Source organism: Maniola jurtina, chromosome 4 (assembly GCF_905333055.1).
Source record: "Maniola jurtina chromosome 4, ilManJurt1.1, whole genome shotgun sequence".
Classification (NCBI taxonomy): Eukaryota; Metazoa; Arthropoda; class Insecta; order Lepidoptera; family Nymphalidae; genus Maniola; species Maniola jurtina.
Genome location: NC_060032.1, coordinates 2,804,181 through 2,825,334, shown reverse-complemented (window position 1 = coordinate 2,825,334; position 21,154 = coordinate 2,804,181). Strand labels below are relative to the sequence as shown.

Sequence of the window (21,154 nt, the reverse complement as noted above, 5' to 3'; positions counted from 1 at the left end):
TCAAAATATAGCCGCCTTATTTCTATGCCTGCCACCAATTTATAGAAGTCTTTACTTTTTAGAATGCTTAGTTTTTGCGATCGGAGTCTTCGGCTATCCCAAATCAAAATCTTTATTGATGTCAATAGATGTGAAATAGCATTTTAAATATTAGAATAATAAACTATCATGGGTTTTTCGTGATCTGAGTGGTATCGGTTTCAGTTTTCCCTTAAATTACTCTTAGATTTTTTAATGATGATTCAAATTATTAAGATAAAAAAGTCTATAAGATAATTAAAATACTGGTACTTATGAAATAGTATATTATTTTATCAGACCAAGTTACAGTTATTAAATTTCAAAAGTTAGGAATATGAAATGTTCCATTCACAAAGTTTTAAAGATGCCTCAAAGAGAAAACCTCCGCTGTTATAACAGTTACCAATGTTACCCGTTTCTACTGTAACTTCGTTTAGCCTAAAAGCAGTTATGTAATTCTAAGTTTGCAACACTAGTAAGTGACGTCATTTGACAACCGGTTTTATAAAAGTTGCAACACCAGAGGCAAAGACTACAATATTATACTAGGTATAGACAGGCAACATGGGTTCTGTCGGGTTCTATGGGCGGTCCTTTCGAGTGAGCGCCATCTAATGTTTGTCTAGGCAAAACTTTGCCATATCGTATATATAGCTACCTATAGGTAGAGCTATAGAATGTAGTACCTACTCAAATAAAATTGTACTTAGCTGCCCGGCTAGCATGGGCAGTAGATAAAAATTATATCCACTGATGTCATAGAAATCAGTGGATATAATTTTTATCTACTGCCCATGCTAGCCGGGCAGGACAGGACAGGACATACAGAATTTTATTGCAAAAGTTTAATACGAGCGACTTGAAACTCATACGCAGCCATTTGCAATAAAGTAATGCCATATTACTAAACTTAAATATGACCATTTTTACATAGGGCATCAGTAAAGAACAATAAATTACTCTATATCATTACAGCCAAAAATGAGTTTAGGGTACATTTATTTAACAGGACATATTTTTTGTGTGTTTTTCTATCATTCAATGATAAATTAATTAATAAGGATGATTTTTAACTTGTACAAATTCCCATCTTGCAATTGTATATTTTAGTCTAGTAACACTGCGTAATCCGTCATATTTTTGTAGCCTATCCTTTTCATAGATGGCGCTGCTAAAAGTCTTAGACTCCCGTAGCTTTAAGTTGCCATAGCAATGCACGGGATGTAGGCTGTACCTATGTAGAGAAAGTAATTTTATATTTTTACTAAATTATACGCGCTCGATGTTGTAATAAATGTTGTTAAGTGAGAAATGCTCGTATCGCCGTCATCCTTTTGTTGCAAGTGCCAAAATAAAACCGTCGGGAAGTTTACAATGCTGGGAAGTTGTCATGTCTGACACATCCATTTGTGCCTATTTAAAGTGATTTTATGAGTGTTTTTGTACAAGTTTAACAGGATGCCGAGGGGAGAGAATAGGCCGAGCGTCCTGTTGTCTCGGGACGAGAACGATCAGGTGTTCAGTCTCATCGGGCCAAAGTGCCAGGTTGGTAAATTTCTGACTTTGTACATCCAATGATAAAATTCTTATTTGGTAGATTAGGAATATCGTTATATCTGCATTTTATCGCTTGCGGTTACGCTGATAAGCAGTGTTAATGACAGGCGCCTGATATATGTGTATTTATCACTTAATATTAGTTCCTGTTTTTTGCATGTGATCAACAAATCAGTTGCTTTATCCACCTTGTAGATTATTTTAAATAATGATTCATCGATCAATACTTTCTAGTAATCAGGACCCCTGTCATATGATATGTAGTTTGAACACCAATTAACACAACAAAGTATTTAACTCAAACCTACTTATACACATAATACCCTTTTAATGGTTTACAGACAATGGGTAGGTCACTTACATTTAAGTACCAGTATATAACTTGGCCAAACAATACTTGTTTTTTATTCAATTTGCAGCATATTTTTAGTCAGTCAAGTTGTATTAAAAATTGAATCGAGCTGTCCCTTCCACCATACCCACCATAGAAACAGGCCCCCATATCTGTAATTTTTTCTGAGTAATTACACCCAATACAAACACCTACATTTTCAGCATTTACCTACTTTGAAAATATTTGATAACTAGCTGATACCCGCGACTTCGTTCGCGTGGATGTAGGTTTTTAAAATTCCCGTGGGAACTCTTTGATTTTCTGGGATAAAAAGTAGCCTATGTGCTAATCCAGGGTATAATCTATCTTCATTCTAAATTTTAGCCCAATCCGTCCAGTAGTTTTTGTGTGAAGGAGTAACAAACATACACACACACACACACATACAAACTTACTCCTTTATAATATTAGTGTGATGTGATGCCCATGACTTCATCCACATTGTTTTTAACTTGGGAACATTCCATGGAAATTTTATTATCCAGGATAAATAGTAGCCTATGTCATTCTCCAAGTCTTATTCATGCAATAAATCATATTGATGCTTTGCAGTGTGTATGAAGGACAAATCAATAAACAAACACTTTTGGTTTTATAATTAAGTGATGTATCATCATCATCATCAGCCCATCACCAGCCCATCACTAGCATCAGTCTCTCTTCAGTACAGATTAACAGAGTTGACACATCTTTTTGAGAACATGAGAGAAACATGCAGGTTTCCTCACAACATTCTCCTTCACCGTTAAAGCTAGTGATATTTAATTGCTTAAAATGTTGGAGTTAACCTCATAAGTTAGAGGTGTATACCTGGGATCGAACCCCAGACCTCCCGAATCTTAACCACAAGGATATCACCGCTCTTGAGCAGTATGCCTTCTGTAATTCAAACCTTCTTTAAATACAAAGAAACAAAAGCTTAATTAAAGCACTTTTTTAATTTATTAAGCACTTAAAAGCCGATTTTAAAGCTGATTAGTGGATTATAGCAAATTAAGCTTTTGATTCTTTATATATCATGGATGTCTGCAAAGTAATGCCTGTTTCTATGCAATATTCAAACCTTCTTTACTATAAACACCTATTATATTATGTTTGGGAGAAATATCTTTCTCTCATTATAATAAAAAGCTTTTCATACCACAAGTAACTCTCACATGACTAGTTTAGTGGTGAGACAATAATGAAATAAGTGATCTCACCTCAATTGCATAACATGAAAGAAATCTGTCTGGTGGTGGATTTCATCTTCATACTTAAATGTAAAACTGATAATTTATTAGTCTTATATCATTTATCTATTAACCCATTCTTGACCGCCGTACCAATTTGGGAACACTTACTTATTGAAGTGAAATAAAAAAAGTGTTGACTTTAGTTAATATATTATTACATTTATGAGTAGTTGAAAGTGCAGTGATTGAATATAAAATAAAATAAAAAAATTATCATCAGTATTATTTTAGTAACGATCCATCAAATTTCGTTATCGAGAGACATGTGGAGGTATGTATAGTTTTATAATTATAATTTTATATACATAAAATATTTCATCAATAATAATTATATTTTGTCAAATTCAATAAATTCCTAAATATTTGCAAGCTTTTTTAGTTACTTATACTAAGTATATAAAATTTTATAGGACTTGAAATATTACTGTACCAATTTGGGTACAATGGCCACAAGTATAGTACTGGAACACTAAATATATCAATTTTTACAGATTATCAAGATGACCTGAAAAGGCATTATAGTGCCAAATACAACCTTTGAAGATAAGAGGAAGCTAATAATTCGATCTTAGAAGATAGAGATAACAGTTTGAAGTATGATTTCGCTATAAATCTACGAAAGGTTGACGCCGTTACTGATGAAGAAGTAGGGTCTGATGACAACGAGACTCCATCAAGCTTGCCAAATGACGTTGTTGGAAATACGGAAATACTAGCGACCACTTGCGGCTTAGCTCCCGTGGGAATTTTGCGAAATACGACCTTATTCTTCATCAACGTTATAAAAGAAACATTTATGCAAAATTTCAGCTTTCTCGATCCAAGAGTTTGGGCTGGGCGCTGATGTGTAAGTTGCTGAGTGAGTCCGAAGTTTTTTTTTTTTATTTAGATTTGTTCACAATGTTGGTAGGTACTCTTTCTGGTGCTGAAGGCAGCAGTGACGACGAGTCGTTGGCTGTCAAAAGAGTTCTAATTAGAATCAGTTCGCCACAAACTGAAAAGCTTAGTATTGGACCAAATCAATCCATTTTGAATGTTTCAGTTTTGCGAAAGTGTACTGCAAGTTATTTGAAAACTAACACAGAATCTTACGATTGAATTCTGAACGAAAATCGTATGAAAAACTCCACATTTGTTCCAAATCTTGAACAAGGGCATGAATGGAGTGGACGAAATGGACCAATCAAAATTGCTGTATCGAATCGGCATTCATGGCAAAAATAGTAGTGGATCTCATTCACTTACATGATTGACATGACAATATGAAATGCCTATAGCGATTGCCTATAAAGACTACCCCATGGATCGAATTATTATCTCGACGAAGTTTAGCCAGAATCGCTCTCAAGGAATCAATCCAAAGCCACTCTGCTCGCCCATCGTCACAACTAGACGGCGCTGATCACGTTCCTGAGAAGCTTCTTTAGAATATTCCTTGTATCATTTGCCAAAATTACTCCGTTGGGGTCGTAAAAACGCAAGAAAACAGTTCGCTATGACAAAGCTTGTATTACGAATTTTGACCCTTAAGTGGCCATTGTGCCAATTTGGGTACACCCCTGTAAAATCCTGAAAAATATTTATTAAGACTATTTTCTTATTTTTTTGTATCTTTGTATTGCTAATAATTAATAAACTAAAAAAAAAACTAAGGTTACCCTTCTAGTTTTTGTTTGGCCTCAAATGGGTTAATTTATAAAGTTGGATTTTAAATTATGTAACACAAAATAGGAGCCTGATGACTTAACCACTAGGCTATCGCCGCTTTTGGTTAATAATTGTGAATTTCCAAATTGCCTCTGCAGGAATCGAACCTGGGACTTCCTACTTATAAGATACACACAGCACTTTCTACTACATTAGGAATGTCACGATTACCTCATGTTGTATTGTTTTTCTGTACTTGTGCTATCGACACTTAGAGTAGGTTTGTTATAAATATTACATAACTAGCCGATGCTCGCGGCTTCGCCCGCGTGGATTTAGGTTTTTTTGAAATCCCGTGGGAACTCTTTGATTTTCCGGGATAAAAAGTAGCCTATCTCAATAAATAGTTTATTTGGATAAGGATTAGTATTTGACGATAATATGATCAATAAACATAGGCTAGTAATTTTAATTACTTTTATTGTATGGAAAAGTGGTTATAATGGCTAAAATATAAATGTTTGGTTTATACTATCGCGGACTTTTTTGTAGGCATTATTGAGTTCTACAACTTTTCTATAGAAGTCAACCATACATCTCTAACCATTTAGGCAGCGTTCGCGAGAATCGTTAACGTACGGCAGTTTTTTCGTCGCCTTACTCCACAATTTTCACTACCACGAAAAATCCTACCTATTTTCCGGGATAAAATATAGCCTATACGGATTCGGAAGAATCCCTCTAAGTAATGGTAAAAGAAATTTTGAAATCGGTCCAGTAGTTTTTGAGCCTGTTCAATACAAACATACAAAAATACAAAGGTTTCCTCTTTATAATATTAGTATAGATGACAAAGTCCTGATTTCCTCTTGTTTTGATTATGTAATTAAAACATTATAGTAAGTATTATTTTCAAATGTCAAACAAAAGGATAGTACTTATTGTAAAATAATTACTAGTACTTAGTACTTATTGCTACCAATCACTGTAATACTTAACAAGTGTAAATTAAGAATTTATAACACCCCCGACGATCCAAAGTATTTGAGTTTTCCAAAACATCATTTTCAAATAAATAATTATGTATTTAGCCAACGTCCATCTTGACAGCTTGACATTTGTCTATTGACATAATATTATGAACCTAACGGTTATCTAACCTTCTTTTCTACAAGAAAACTAGAAAAGAGCTGATAACTCTTAAACGGCTGAACCAATTTTTTTAGATTATAGCTAAGAACACTCTCGATCAAGCCACCTTTCAAACAAAAAAAACTAAATTAAAATCAGTTCATTCGTTTAGGCGCTACGATGCCACAGACAGATACACAGATACACAGATACACACGTCAAACTTATAACACCCCTCTTTTTGGGTCGGGGGTTAAAAATATAAATGACAAGGACACAATCAAAAGAACTTATATGAACATGCAATCCCTGAGATAAATTAAAAGTGCTACGAAAATTCTGGACTCAACTTAAATGTCAAAACTTGAACTCAAAGCATTTATTCAGAACCGGTATCTTTGTACACTTTGTCAATTATAAGATGATTTACTTAATGCTGATTATGACCTAATTATATAGACTTAAAACTACAAGGGTTCCAAAAGAACCCTGGTCTGAGAAGAAGCTCACAACAAACTCAGCCTGGTAATAATTATTTTGCTATCACCGTTTCACAATATCACATAAACTTATTAGAACTATATCGAAACTGTTAAGGCAGCTCATTCCCAATCTTTCTTATCATTTAAATAATCCGTCACATTGTAATAAGTCCTAGGTACCAAGTCTATAATAATAATGCAGGAAGTTCATTATGCTAAACGCTCAGCATGCAAAAGGAGGTGAAAGTTACAAAATTACAGCTTGTAGTTAGGCCGCTGCCATTTGTCTTTCAAATGTCAACTGCCCCTCGGCTAATTGCTGAGCTGCATGCAAATTATTTATACTTACTTAGTAACCAAGTCCATATAGGCTATAAGTAGGCTTAGGTTACACAAGTGCATTGTTCTTCAGTTCTGGTTCACTCAATTTGTCATTCATATAACTCTATATACCTAAATAGTAATAGCAGAGATACAGTAAAGAAATTCTCGGTTTGATCTTAATTACCACCCTACTGGCATAGCTGTGCCGCCAAACAATTTAGCATTCCAGTATGTGTAGAAACCAAAACCGTATGGTTTTATCAGAATAAAAAAAACAGGCCAAGTGCGAGTCAGACTCGCGCAATGAAGGTTCCATACTAGGGTATTTTTTCCAACATTTTGCACCATAAATCAAAAAGTATCATACACTAGCTGATACCCGCGACTTCGTTCGCGTGGATGTAGGTTTTTTAAAATTCCCGTGGGAATTCCCGGGATAAAAAGTAGCCTATGTGGTAATCCAGGGTATAATCTATCTCCATTCTAAATTTCAGCCCAATCCATCCAGTAGTTTTTACGTGAAGGAGTAACAAACATACACACACACACACACACATACAAACTTTCTCCTTTATAATATTAGTGTGATTAGTGTGATAAAATAATAAAAATAAATAAATAAAAATCTGATTTAGAATGTACACGTAAAGCCCTTTCATATGATACCCCACTTGGTATAGTTATCTTACTTTCAAAATTCAAACACATTTTAATTTTTTTTAAATGATGTAACCTCACACCTTGTAAATTCGCAGTTTTCAGATTCCTGTATCTGTGCTATAAGACCTACCTACCTGCCAAATTTCATGATTCTAGATCAACGGGAAGTACCCTATAGGTTTTTAGACAGACAGACACTTGTGATTATAGATTTTTACAACAGTGTTTTCATTCCAGAGCCTAGCAACAGCAGTGGTACAACTGTTCACGACAGAAGGGCCGGGGCACTCAGAATGGAAGAAGAAGGACACAGGAGTACTCTGTCTCATCAAGGACAACAGCAAGAGGTCCTACTTCTTCCGGATATACTGCTTGTACCGGAAGAGCATGATATGGGAACATGAGGTGTACTTGCAGATAGAGTATAAGAGCCCGAGACCATACTTGCACACGTTTGAGGCTGAGGTAAGGAATCATTTCATTTGAGGAGCTAGCGAAAAAACGTGTAACATGTTTGAGACGTGTAAAACGTGTAAACATGTTTGAGACGTGTAAAACGTGTAAACATGTTACATGTAATTGCACGAAATTTTTTATAAGATGAGAAAAATTCGGTCAAATGCGAGTCGGACTCGCACACAAAGGGTTCTGTACCATGGTACGGGAAATAACACTTTTTAATTATTTTTTTTAATTTTCGGGGTGGCCATTTTGAAATCTTTATTATTGTTTAAAAAAAAGAAAATGTAATTAATAAATGTGGTGTAATTACACCGTTTTGTTCGGCCGCTCCTCATTTATGAACTAGCCATTGCCTGTGACTTCTTCCGGGTGGTATAACGTGTTCCAATGAAGCAAAGATCAATCAATTAGATTACTGGGAGATGATGTAATAAAATTATCACTTAATTGATCTAAGAAACACCTCTGCAGCCTTAAAATCCCACTGGTTTTTTTTGCTGAAATAAAAATATCCTCTACGTTTTTCACGTTTCACGTCTACGTTTTTCCAGATAAGTTCAGTGGTTGAGCTGTGAAATGATAAAATGACCAGCTAAAACTTGCCATGCGTTGCAATGGTACTGCGATACGATGGTGCAGTCTAACCTTTTTTTTTTTTTATCGCTGGGAAATGCTTTTACGCATCCCTCCCGGAAGCAGAGCTGATCACGCTGCTTCCGGGGGGGTATGTATGTGGGACTCGCTGGCACCAAAATACCCACTAAAACCCAGCGGGGCCGTCTGCGTCATGACGAGACGACACAGGAACGCAGTTTGCATACCACTGTGCCGTCTCAACGATACCGCCACATTACTGGACATCCCTATGGGATGCCGACGCCAACAACAACTGTACAACGTTTCAAACTTTCAACACAGTCGGATGAACGATGCGCGAATGTATAGATTACGAAAACAATTTTGTTTTATATTTACAAAGATAATTATGGATAGGTGATCTTAAGTTTTTGTTTTTGCAGGAATACATGACAGCATTCAACTTTGCAAACGAAGATGAAGCGAGAGTTCTTAGAGACATACTCAATGAGAAAATCAAGTTACGGAAACAGAGACGAGAAGGTCTGTATTACTAGTGACTGCCCCGCGGTTTCGCTCGACAAATCCGGCCTTATTCCTTGTCTACATTATAAAGGGAAGTTTTATATACGGCAAAGCCAAAAGGAAGGGTTATGATTTGATAGCAGACTATGTTATATCCAGTATGTTTGTATCCAGATTCTGTGTGTTCTACCATAGCGCCTAAACTACTGGGCTGGTTTTGATGAAAGGCGGATCTAGCGGATGCAACATCCAAAAAAGTGGGAGGTCTTTAAAGTTTTAAATCAAATGAAAGAGGAAAAAATTCTGAGTTCACAAATATAAATGTTAAAATACACTGAGCGACAGAAAACCAATTTTATTATATGTATCGCTATCTATCGGAAGTTCGCGGGTAGTAATCGTGTTTTAGTGCTGTTTAACTTCATCTTGTTTCCTTTTGAGGTACGGAACTCTAAAAAAAAAATTGGTTGTCTGTAAAGTCGGTTTAGGTACTGACGATAGTTGAACGTGACAACAAAGGCCGATTGTGCTTCTTTGTCGCTCGTTCCGCGCTCTCGCTTGCACTTCAAGCCTTACATGGAACGCCTCAGTGCGAGGTAACGCCGCATGAGTCATGTTTTTTCGTGCGTGCAGCCGGCTCTATCGAATTATAAGACGTTGTCACGTCACAAACAAAGGCTGTATTAAATTACGTAACTAGAGAACAAGAGAAATGCTCCGCGACAGTGAAAGTATCGTAACAAGTATCTGAGAGCTAGATTCTCTTACGTAGATCGGATAGCTCGCGACTCGAGATAACGCTCGACATCTGTTATCAGATGCTGCCGATGACGTGAATAAGGTTGTACGTCGAAAGTATAGTTTGCTTTGGGAAAATACCTAAACTGTCGATTCTAGATTAAAAACTCGATCTGAACCGCCAGAAATTTGCTAAAAAATCCTGTAGACATAGCTAATCGATTGCTAAAGATGGCATAAATTTACGTAGTGTGCTAACAATATGTGTGTAGAGTATAGCATATATTTGTTAATATAAACATACGCCACCACGGTAGGCCTAGTGCGAGTTTTCATGTGTCGACAATGTTGATAGATTTCGAATATCGGATTGGTGACATCAGACATAAACCTAAACTATATAAGTTCGTGTTCGTCCACTCTTCTATATTGTACAGCCATCGTTCTAAGAGGAAACTTTGAGTAATAATAAACACTACACAATATTCGTCTTCCAGTTACAATCACCCCAAGGACCCAAGACCATGATAGTAAGCCCTAGCCGGTAAAATTTTGGCTGCGTCCTACCCAAGTAAGGAGGTCAAGCCTTGAGGCTGGTACTTCTGAAACGGAGAAGACCCACATAGCATATTCGTCTTTAATTATAAGAGTGCTTAGGCTGGTTAGGTTTTTAACCCCCGACCCAAAAAGAGGGGTGTTATAAGTTTGACGTGTGTATCTGTGTATCTGTCTGTGGCATAGTAGCTCCTAAACTAATGAACCTATTTTAATTTAGTTTTTTTTTCTTTGAAAGGTGACTTGATCGAGAGTGTTCTTATTAGCTATAATCCAAGAAAATCGGTTCAGCCGATTGAAAGTTATCAGCTCTTTTCTAGTTACTGTATCCTTCACTTGGCGCGGGTGTTATAAATTTTTAATTTACACTTGTACTGTATTGTTTCGATTCTCGAAATCTATAAGCATTGTCGAGATGTGCAAGTTCGAACTAAGGGTACAAATGTTTCTCTCGTTATGTCATCGAAAACGACCGCGAACGCGAAATGAGATCGAATCGATGACGTGTACGTAAAGTGTGGACGACAAGCTTCGTATATAAATCGCTATAATTTACATAAATGTTTGTATATCTCTACAAATAATAATATGTATATTGTATATCTAGTTGATTGAATCAGATTTTTTTAAACGAAAATGAGACGCCTCTAACCTGACGTGGACGGCACCGCTGGGTTTTTTAGTGGGTATGCTATATGAATGCAGTGTCAAATACATTGCTAGTGAGCCCCAATTTTACCAGCATTTTACCAGCGGGGGGAAAAAAAAGTGACCCTAACGCATTTACACACAAAACCCAGTTTGCTCCTCGTTTGGATATCAACCAATTGAACTTATTGAAATTTAGTAGACACATCCTAGAAGCAAATATCAAATTGTAATAAAAATTAATAACACTTTTCTCATGCTTTTGCTCTGAGAGTCAAAATCAGCGTCTTTTTATCTTGCTTAGTAAGTACCACGGGAGCTTGTATGAATACATAGATGTGACGTCATTAACATTCGACGTAATTTGACGTACTTTTTTAGTTAAATCTATAATTTAAAATGATTAGCATACTTATTTAAAACTAACAGCAGATGTGGATTTTACGAATTATGGAAGACCCTCTATTCAATAGTTCCTAAGAAATAATTTATTTTTGACAGTCTTCATGCCAATTTTTTTACACTATTTGTTGCGTTGAACAGAGAGGAGACAGCGTTCAATGCAGTCGGCGCGGACCAACAGCGTGTCATCGCATGGCTCCAACGCGTCCAACACGCCGCGCCTCAATGGCGTCACGCCGCCGCCTGCGCCCACGACGCCCGCACCCACACCTGCGCCCACGTTGCCCACGCAGCCCAACAAAGCCAACACGATGTCCAGTGAGTACCTTGCATTATATAGTTATAACAGAAAAGAGACAGCGTGTCATTCCACGGCTTCAAACACGCCGCTCCCCAACTGTGTGACGCGGATGCCCGCGCCCACGCTGCCCACACTCCTCAACAAAGCTAAGTCCAGTGAGTGCCTACACTCTACACTATAAACGACGTCATGTAGTTTGACTATGAATCGCGCGTATGTTTTGTCCCTTGCAAAGTTTTATAACTTTTCGCAGTCTCTTTGTCTCGGGAAACAAAACCGAAATCAGACCGCGATAGCTGCGGAACAGTCACACTATTATTTTGCGGCTTTCGCGGGGTAATTCGTAGAACATACATTACACGCAAACACATGCGCAAGACCCCCGTAAGTCTAAGTATACCAATAGCGAATAGCGAAGATGGCTGCTCCACGGCTCAATCCATGAATGAAGTTACTTTTTGTAAAATAAAAATTGGTCAAGTGCGAGTCGGACTTGTACACGAAGGGTTCCGTGCCATTGTACAAGAAATAACATTCTTTATTTTGTATGATGGTAATTTTGAAATTTTTATTATTTGTTGTTATAGCGGCAATAAGAATACACATTCTGTGAAAATTTCGACTCTATAGTACAGAACACTAATAAGCAGTTCTTGTTCAAATATCCGAGTCTTGATTGAACCCATAACATAACACACGCACTTATTGTGTCACACTTATAAGAAAATGTCCGTTACAGATTACACACTGAAGAGTTCGAGTAAAAAGCCCAAAGCACGAAAATTGACCAAAGCCGATATCGGTATGCCGCTGGACTTCAAGCACGTCTCACACGTGGGATGGGACGAGACCAAAGGTGAGCTAAAATGAGACCAAAAAGGCTTTCTTGCTCAAACATTGTGAAAAATGAATTGTGTAATATCTACTGATCCAAACAATCCCCCCCCCCCCCCTCCCCCTCAAATATCCTTTTGGTTTGTTTAGATCTTCAACAATATCTTTTTTTGTTATATATTTTGTCAGGTTTCGACGTGGATATACCGGAGGAGGAAATGCGCTCGTTCTTCAGCAAGGCCGGTATAACGGACACGCAGCTCAAGGACCACGCGACGCGCCAGTTCATATACGACTTTATCAACAAAAATGGCGGCATGGACGCCGTCAAAGAGGAGCTGCACGACACGCCCAAGACTAAAGGTGAGAATTGTATGGAAAAAAATGATGTGGGCTCTTCCTACATCACTGAGGGAAACCAACTGGTCTAACCGTTTGTATCTTCAATATAAATGGACCAGGTGGTTGGTCTTATATAAAAATGGATAGTGTTTTGTAGTGAGCGCGATTCAGGCTCCATTGAAAATACCTGTGGCGACATCTAGTTTGGGCATTGTAAGGTAATTTTCGTCGCAGGTTCGCATCGCGTGATAGCTGTACGTAAAGCTATAACGCTGTGAAACGACATAGGTTACTCCGTAATTTCACTGAAGCGAAGAGCAGTGGAGACATGTGCTTTTGACCAATAGTATTATTGAGCAGTGGCGTTATCACGTCATTTAACAGTTACCCGATTGGTCTATTGACTGTGACTCTTTGCTCCGTTCTACTTGGGTGAAAACACACTGATTAGCGGCCGGCGGGCACTTTGTACAGTCAGCAACAAAGCTAGGTTTGCACCCGTCCATAGTAGCTTGTACTGGTAAACCTAGCTTTGTTGCTGACTGTACGAGGCGAAAATTTCTTTTTTCTTGACCTCTAATGTATTTCATGCGTTTTACCACCACAGAGTCGCCGCGAGCAGCCATGCCGCCGCCGCCCCCCGCGCCGCCCGTGCCGTCCCGCGCGCCTCATCCGCCTGCACCGCGTAAGTTATTCAATAGTTTTAGCATAGGTTATTCTGGCGTAAAGTTAGGCGCGATGGCACCGCTTTAAAATCAAAACGCATTATATTCTTTACTAGGCGATGCCCGCGGCTTCCTCCGCGTGGATTAAGGCTTTTAGATCACGTGGGATCCCCGGGATGTAAACTATCTCTGTACCAAGTTTTGTCAAAATCGGTGAATAGATGAGCTGTGAAAAACTAGCAAACAGACAGACACACTTTCGCATTTATAATATTAGTACCGATTCATTCATTATGGTCATGTTTTCCAGCATCTCGTGCGCCACCGCCGCCGCCTGCGCGCGCCGTGCCTCCCCCTCCGCCGCCCCCCGCCGCGCTCAGCACGCCGCGCAACCCGCCGCCGCCCAGACCGCACCAACGTATGTATATCAATTCTATGTATCCAGCTCGAAGGACCAATTTCCTAGAGTCAAAGAACAGTCAATGGTATTTTAAAACAACTATAGATATAAATCTTTTAGCTCTCAGCCTTGATTGCAGTGGTGAATGTACTGATAAGCGATAACGTATTTGTGTGCGTCGTCAACCGCGTCGCGGTCGAGATTAAGTGCCACGCACATTAAAATAATGTGTACGTGTGGATTCACACAAACAAACAAATACAGCATAGCGTCCTCTATTTCGTCTTCGGGACGATTTCTTGGCATCGTTGCATATAAAATAAGAATAAAGTGAAAAAAATATACAGGACGATACATCCCGTCCCGTCTGTTTTTTAGCTATTCAATAGTAATTTAAAAAATCCTCCCGTCACATCCGGTACGAGAAAACACGTTACGTATGCTGTGGCCTTTACTATCACACTGATAGATCTTGTGTACCCTTGCAGCCCCGGCGAGCGCGCCGCCGTCGGTGCCGCCTCCCCCGCCCCCCTCGTCGGCGCCTCCCCCGCCCCCGCCGCCGCCGCCCCTGTCCGGCCCCGCGCCGCCCGCGCCACCGCCGCCGCCTCCGATGCCGGTGGACGCGGCTGTACCCGCCGACGCGCACAGCGCGCTCATGGATAGCATCCGGGGAGGAAACAAGAACTTAAAGGTGAGTTCTAAAATTTCACGTACACGTAAATAAATAAATAAATAAATACTCGTTTATTTGGGACTAGATAGTGCAAACACAACACAGGATGAAACACAGCAACATACAGAGAAAAAAAACCACAAATAATCACAAACACAACTTAAATCACTTCGCTCGTATCTCATCGGTGTCTCGTATCTTAGTAATTATCCCTTATCATAACTAAATGTTGATTATGCTTTTATTTTTTATTTATATCACTGTCTTTCTAACCATGATCTTATTACAAAACGGCAAGTTTTCAAGATTTCTATTTACACACTATACTCACTATGTACATTAACTATTTATTTTATTTTAACTCTATTGAAGTCCTGCGCGTCACTCCTCTTGGTCCCGGCAGAATACCAGCGCTCAGGTTTTGTTTTAAAACCTGCAGCATTAATGCTGAGCCGGGGCCTTTTCATCTTGGGACATGTGGGTGCAGGAAGTTTTTCGATTATTATTAAGTTATTATTAAAAACTATTAACCTACTAACAAGATGAATAAATGAATTTTCTTTCTTTCTTTCTTTATAAATACCTAAATTTTTGCTTAAGATACCTACTGCTTTCGTCCATGCATTTCAGCCGAGAAAACCACCGCCATTTCGTAGGCTCTCTAATAAATCATGTACTTGTATTACAAAGGCGGCGCGGCGAACCTCTGAGCTGAATTGCATGGAACGTACCAAGTTATTTGCCTCATGTGACCTCCCTGGCGCTGTGTTATTAGTGGGAGGTCACGGGTCCGATTCCCGGCAGGGTTTTTAAATTCCATAATATGGTCTGCAGTGCGATTGTGTAAGGTTTAGACCATCATGATTATTCAAAACGATTGGTCATTTGATCGCTAACGTCAATTCGAATTGTGTAAAAATGGCCATCAAATGAAGACCGAAAAGTGACCGGTGGCTTAAAAACGTATCATAGAATTGCGTTTTATTATACCAATAGCATTTTTAAAACTCAATTTTTATGTTGATATGAATTAAGATGTATATAAAAACAATGCAACTTTTTAGGCTAACTTATGATATTTTATCATAAAAATTTACTTTCATAGCTTATAACATTGAATTCTAACGTTATTATCAGTTATGCAAAATCAATAACTAAACGCAAAGAATGAACAATACTCGAGCTTACTGCTTCTCAACAATAGATGGCGTTAGTGGACCTATATTTTCCTATGTTTTTCTATATTGTCTAGGGTTAAATCGATGTCAGTGTCGCTGTAAGTGACAACTGACAAGTTACGAAATAAAAATAACAATACCTAATTACCTAATTATCCAAATAAAAGTGATTAAAAGCTAGGTATACAAATAACAAAATTCTTTCTGGCGCTCAACTATTAGTATCGACCATTTTTTCGCTTGTCTCCATTCCACTCGTCACTGAAGAAGTCTCTGGTAGACCCTATTGGCATGAGGTTTGCCTTGGCCAGCCAGCACGTCAGCAAGTATAGGAGATGAACCCACAAAGGTCAAAGACGGCACAAGGATGGAAAGCCGTGAACATTAACAGTGGAGCGTTTGCTATGTGAAATTGACAAGAACGTAAGTTACAACACACTACTTAATAAGTTTTATCACCTATCCGACTGCGGCGAAGTTCAAAGCAGGGTTATGTGTTTGACTTGTATGTACGTCCGTTTCTATGTCCGCTCGTAACTACTCAACGGCTCAACCGATTTTGATAAATGATACGTCACTAGATTCATCTTGATAGCGCAAACTAAAATTCTTAAAAAATAGATATTACCGGTTTTATGAGCTTTAAAGTGAGAGCTGAAAAAAGTTGCAGTAGTTATCGCAGTGTAGATTTCCTCATATTGTTTTACTTACAAATAAGAGATATTGGTACCACTCACATAGAAATAACAATCTTAAATTTTAATAATTCCAGAAACAACCCAAGCACAATAACACAAAGGAGGAGCAGCACCTTGAAATCGATAAAGGTCGAGTGCACCTGCTTGGAAGTGGAGATTGCAGAACAGGCGATGCAGAAATTGCGAAAATATTATCCTTAACCTTAAAACCCTACTTGGTGTAATAAAACACCCCAGAGTGTTAAGTTTTCTCATATTAAGACATTAGCATATAAGAACTAACTAGGTAAATAAATAATTTAATAATTCCTATGTTCATAAGTAATCTTTGATTAAGAGCGATGATAGCCTAGTCCTTAAGACTTCTTCCCAAGGTTGGGTGTTCGATCCCAGCCTTTTACTGTAGTTATGTGAGTTTTAGGCAATTGAATATATCATTTGCTTTAACAGTGAAGGTAAACAACCTGCATGGCTGAGAGTTCTTTGTAATGTTCTCAAAGGTGTGTAGAGTCTGCAAATCCGCACTTGGCCAGCATGGTGGATTATGGCCTCCTTCTAATAGGAAAGCTGTGCTTGGTAATAAACCGGTCATGGGTTGGTGATGATGAAAATGTAATTTTTTATTATGATGTTTAGGTGAGACATAATGCTAGTTCTTAATACAAAGTTGGCTGCGTATATTTAGCATTTTAGCATATTATAAGTATTTATTAGGTAAAATATTTCAATGTTCCTATGGTCATAAGTAAACAGTAAAATATGTTAAACACAACTAAAGCCAGACTACTAGGTACCTAGTAGTCCCAGTTCAGTTCTCCCAGTGCAGTTCTCACCACCCCTAGGTACCTAGGGGTGGTGAGAACTGCATATAGATAGCATCTGCCTAGTAAGTAGACCATTCCTAATCATCTGTCACTTAGTATATTATAGTGTGGCTTTTTAGTTATTAGTGTACACTGTATTTTTATTATTTTGTAATATTGTATAATAATATGTTAAGCCTTTATTCACTGAATTCCATTGAATTAAATTACGTTAATGCTGTGTATATTATAATATATTTGTTGACAGTGGTGTTTTGTTTTTTTTCCCTCTTCTTTCAGTTTGCCCTTGGGCAACTCCAGGGTTCTCCATATAAGTCTTTCTTTGGCTTTTCTTCTCCATGTATTTCCTGCTTTTTCTCAAATGTCATCCTCATCTTTTTCCCGTTCTTGGGTACCATTCTATAAGTGCTTTCATCCACTTATTTCTCTTGTCTCTCGTGCCCTTTAATTACCACTTAGTTTTTTAATGGTGACTGACAAATTCCTTGCTTTTGTCCTGTTTCTAATAGTAGAGAGCCTGATTTTAACTCTTTTTTTTAATTTTAAGCATACTTCTCTCTATACTATTTTGAATAATCTTAAAGTTTTCTCAGTCAGACCCCATGTCTGGTAGTCATAAGTCAGACATGGAAGGTTGCATACATTGAATGCTTTGGCTTTTTCAGATATGGTATTATCTTTGTTTTTCATAATTTCCTTTAGAGACTAGTATCTTTTCCAGAAATGCAATACGCATTTCCTTCTTTCTACTTCTTTTGATGTTTGATCTGTTGGTGATATTGTTAGTCCTAGATATATGTATTCATCTACATATTCCAGTATATTTGAACTTAGCCTTACAGTTTTTTTCTGGGAGTTGGTCATAATCTTGGTTCTGCCTCTATTCATGGATAATGTAGTTGTAATATTGTAGTTAGTAATAAAAATGTTTAATTAAATAAATATGTATAGTAATTTACATACTTTTTATTTTATGAACAGAATTTTCTCCTCTTTCATTTTGATATCCTACTTGATACCATAGCAAAAAATTCTCAGAGACACCCTATATTAGGGGTTTGCACCTCAAAAGGAACTTATAAGGATCACTTTGTTGTCTGTCTGCCTGTCGTGTCTGTCAAGAAAAAGGAACTAAATCTTAGGTATCAAAGGTACTTTCCATTAACCTAGAATCATGAAATTTGGCAGGTAAGTAAGTGTTATAGCACAAGCAAAGGAAAAAATCGGCCAAGTGTGAGTCAGACTCGCGCACCGAGGGTTCCATATAGGTACTTGGGTATTTTATTGACAATTTGCACGATAAATCAAAAACTACCATGCATAAAAAGTAATAAAAATCTGTTTTAGAATGGTACATTACAGGTAGGTAAACCCTTCCTTAAGATACCCCACTTGGCATAAGTAGTTATCTTACGTTATAGGTAATTTACGTTACGTTTTCCTATAGTAGGTACCTACCTATTGAAATATAGAGCTACCTAGGGAAGACCTATAAATTAAACAAAACTTTCCATATATGAAATGAATAGATTTAATTGAAAAAACATTGTCACTAAATATTTACAAGGTAATTTAAACTATGATGAAACAGAAAACTAACTAAAACAGCAATTAATTAAGTAAATAAAACTCTTAACTAGTTGGCAGTAGTTTAGGCACCATACACCGGGACATACTTGCTTAAATACGTAAACACCTAGGTACATAGACTGCTAAAATCATAACTTCCTGGAATTAGCTTACAAAAGTTAGAAAATTATATTTAAATCAATTTAATACGTACATAAACCACTAAACTATCTAAAATGATCAACGATAATCATGGCTCGCGAGTCGTCGCTATCATTTGACATAAGCGATGGCTCAAAAAAGTTAGACAATTCGAATTAAGCTGTCAAATGGTATCAAATAGTTCACTCATCGTCTAAAATAACCATTATGATCAACCATGATAACCATCCAATCGCTAACCATTTATGAACAACATACACAATTCGAATTTGCCGTTTGACAGCTGAAATCGTATAGTTTAAGCCATCAAATGAATACCATTTTCATCGTCAAGTTTTACACAATCGCACTGCTGGTCTGGTGAGAGGCTTTGGCCGTGGCTAGTTACCAGTTACCACCCTATCGGCAAAGCCGTTCCGCCAAGCGATTAAGAGTTCCAGTACAATACCGTGGAGAAACCAAAGGTTCCAGGTTAGCTCGCTTCCATCTTAGACTGCATCATCACTTACCACCAGGTGAGATTGCAGTCAAGGGCTAGCTTAAATATCTGAATAAAAAAATTGTGAACATTTAACAAACACAGTAAAAAATAACAGAATTAAAACAAAATAATAAGTGCTAATGTACCGAAATTACCTTAGTAAACAGACTATATTAGTATTCAGCCATAAAACTTTTAGGTTCGCCATTTATAACATTTTCTTTCCTTTCAGCATGTTGAAGTGGGCTCTAAGACATCACTGAATGAAGACAACAGAAGTAATCTAATGAGCGAAATACGACAAGGGTTCAACTTGCGAGCTGTGAGTTATCATCCAATCATTATAAGATACACACAAAACTTATTACTTAGCTATCCCTTTTTTTATTTTAAAAATATTATATAAACTATATGTAATTCAAGAAATTACATCCAACTGTGTCCAATCAGGTGTGATTGTGGTCAAGCATTTGCTTATGATGAATAAAAAAAAATGAGGCCAACAGGGTTACACGAAGCATTTAGACCAAAATATAAGAGTATTACTATTACTAAGTTAATGTATTACTAAATTAAGAAACTCAGGTAACCCACTAGTTAGGTGGTCAAAGTTTAAAGGTAACCATAACTTTACATTAACCATTTGATAGCAACTGGCCCGTAATCTAATATTTTAACAAGTATCGGGTTGGACTATTAATGGAATCCAAATACTATGAGTAGTATCTGGAATTCATTCATGTTTTTTAACCTGTGATCATTTCATCAATCTCCAACTCTCTACAGGTTCGGCGATCAGACAGTAAAACGGAAGAGAAGTCCAACAGTGGGTCCGAGCCCAGCGGTCTTGCAGGCGCCTTAGCGAGGGCCCTTGAAGAACGGAAGCGAGCCATACACTCCTCTGACTCTGAGGACAGTGACGATGACTCCACGAGTGACGGAGAATGGGACTAGTGATTATAGTGATCATTTGTGATTAAATTGGTCTTACGTGATTATAGAGGTCATTTGTGATCTATGTGTGACTTCAGTCACTTGTGATCGTTGGTGGTACCTAGTGATCATTCGTGATTATAGTGACCATTTGTGATTAAATTGATCTTGCATGATCCATGTGTGACATCAGTTTACTTGTGATCATTGGTGGTCCTAATGATCATTCATGATTACAGTATCCATTTGTGAATAAATTGATTTTGCGTGATTACCAATGGTCATTCGTGATCCACGTGTAACTTCAGTCACTTGTGTGACTTGGTAGTCCTAGTGATCATTCGTGATTATAGTGATCATGTTTTGTGATTAAATTGATCTTGCATGATTAAAGTAGTCATTCATGATCACGCATGACTCCAGTCACTTGTGATTGCTTGCAACTGTAGTTTATTGGCTGTCGGCACTCATGTTTTTGCATATAATATCTTTTACTAATACCACAGCATAAACGCATACAGTGTAAATAAATACATACCTACAGCTTGGGCGATATCGGAAATTATAAATTTTCAAGTTGCTCCTTCCAGCTGGGATTCGATGGCGAGACCTTTAACTAAAAAAAAAAAGATTCTGACGAATTGATAACCTCCTCCTTTTTTCGAAGTCGGTTAACAACAGCTATCACCACTACGCCAGGGCGGTTTTCTGCTGGCTAATATGATACATAAATGTTT

At 37.6% G+C, this 21,154-nt stretch overlaps 2 protein-coding genes and 1 long non-coding RNA gene across 3 annotated transcripts in view; all 3 read left to right on the top strand.

Annotated features, from left to right (window-relative positions):
- The window catches only part of LOC123864399, a 30,007-nt gene extending 23,589 nt beyond the window's left edge, over positions 1–6,418 (top strand). Inside the window, exon 4 of the transcript XR_006795761.1 lies at positions 6,407–6,418. The gene's annotated coding sequence lies outside the window, so the exon portion shown is untranslated. The remainder of the gene's footprint in view (positions 1–6,406) is intronic.
- Positions 1,240–21,154, top strand: LOC123864402 (neural Wiskott-Aldrich syndrome protein-like). Its single transcript, XM_045904809.1, has 11 exons — positions 1,240–1,566; positions 7,689–7,916; positions 8,933–9,032; positions 11,499–11,675; positions 12,398–12,514; positions 12,682–12,855; positions 13,457–13,519; positions 13,810–13,917; positions 14,388–14,590; positions 19,717–19,806; positions 20,271–21,154. The coding sequence occupies exons 1-11, from the start codon at positions 1,480–1,482 to the stop codon at positions 20,436–20,438; spliced, it is 1,515 nt and encodes a 504-aa protein (XP_045760765.1). The 5' UTR covers positions 1,240–1,479; the 3' UTR covers positions 20,439–21,154.
- On the top strand, positions 15,415–17,521 carry LOC123864403. The gene is made up of 2 exons (XR_006795762.1): positions 15,415–16,173; positions 16,523–17,521. It is a non-coding gene; the product is annotated as an uncharacterized LOC123864403 (long non-coding RNA).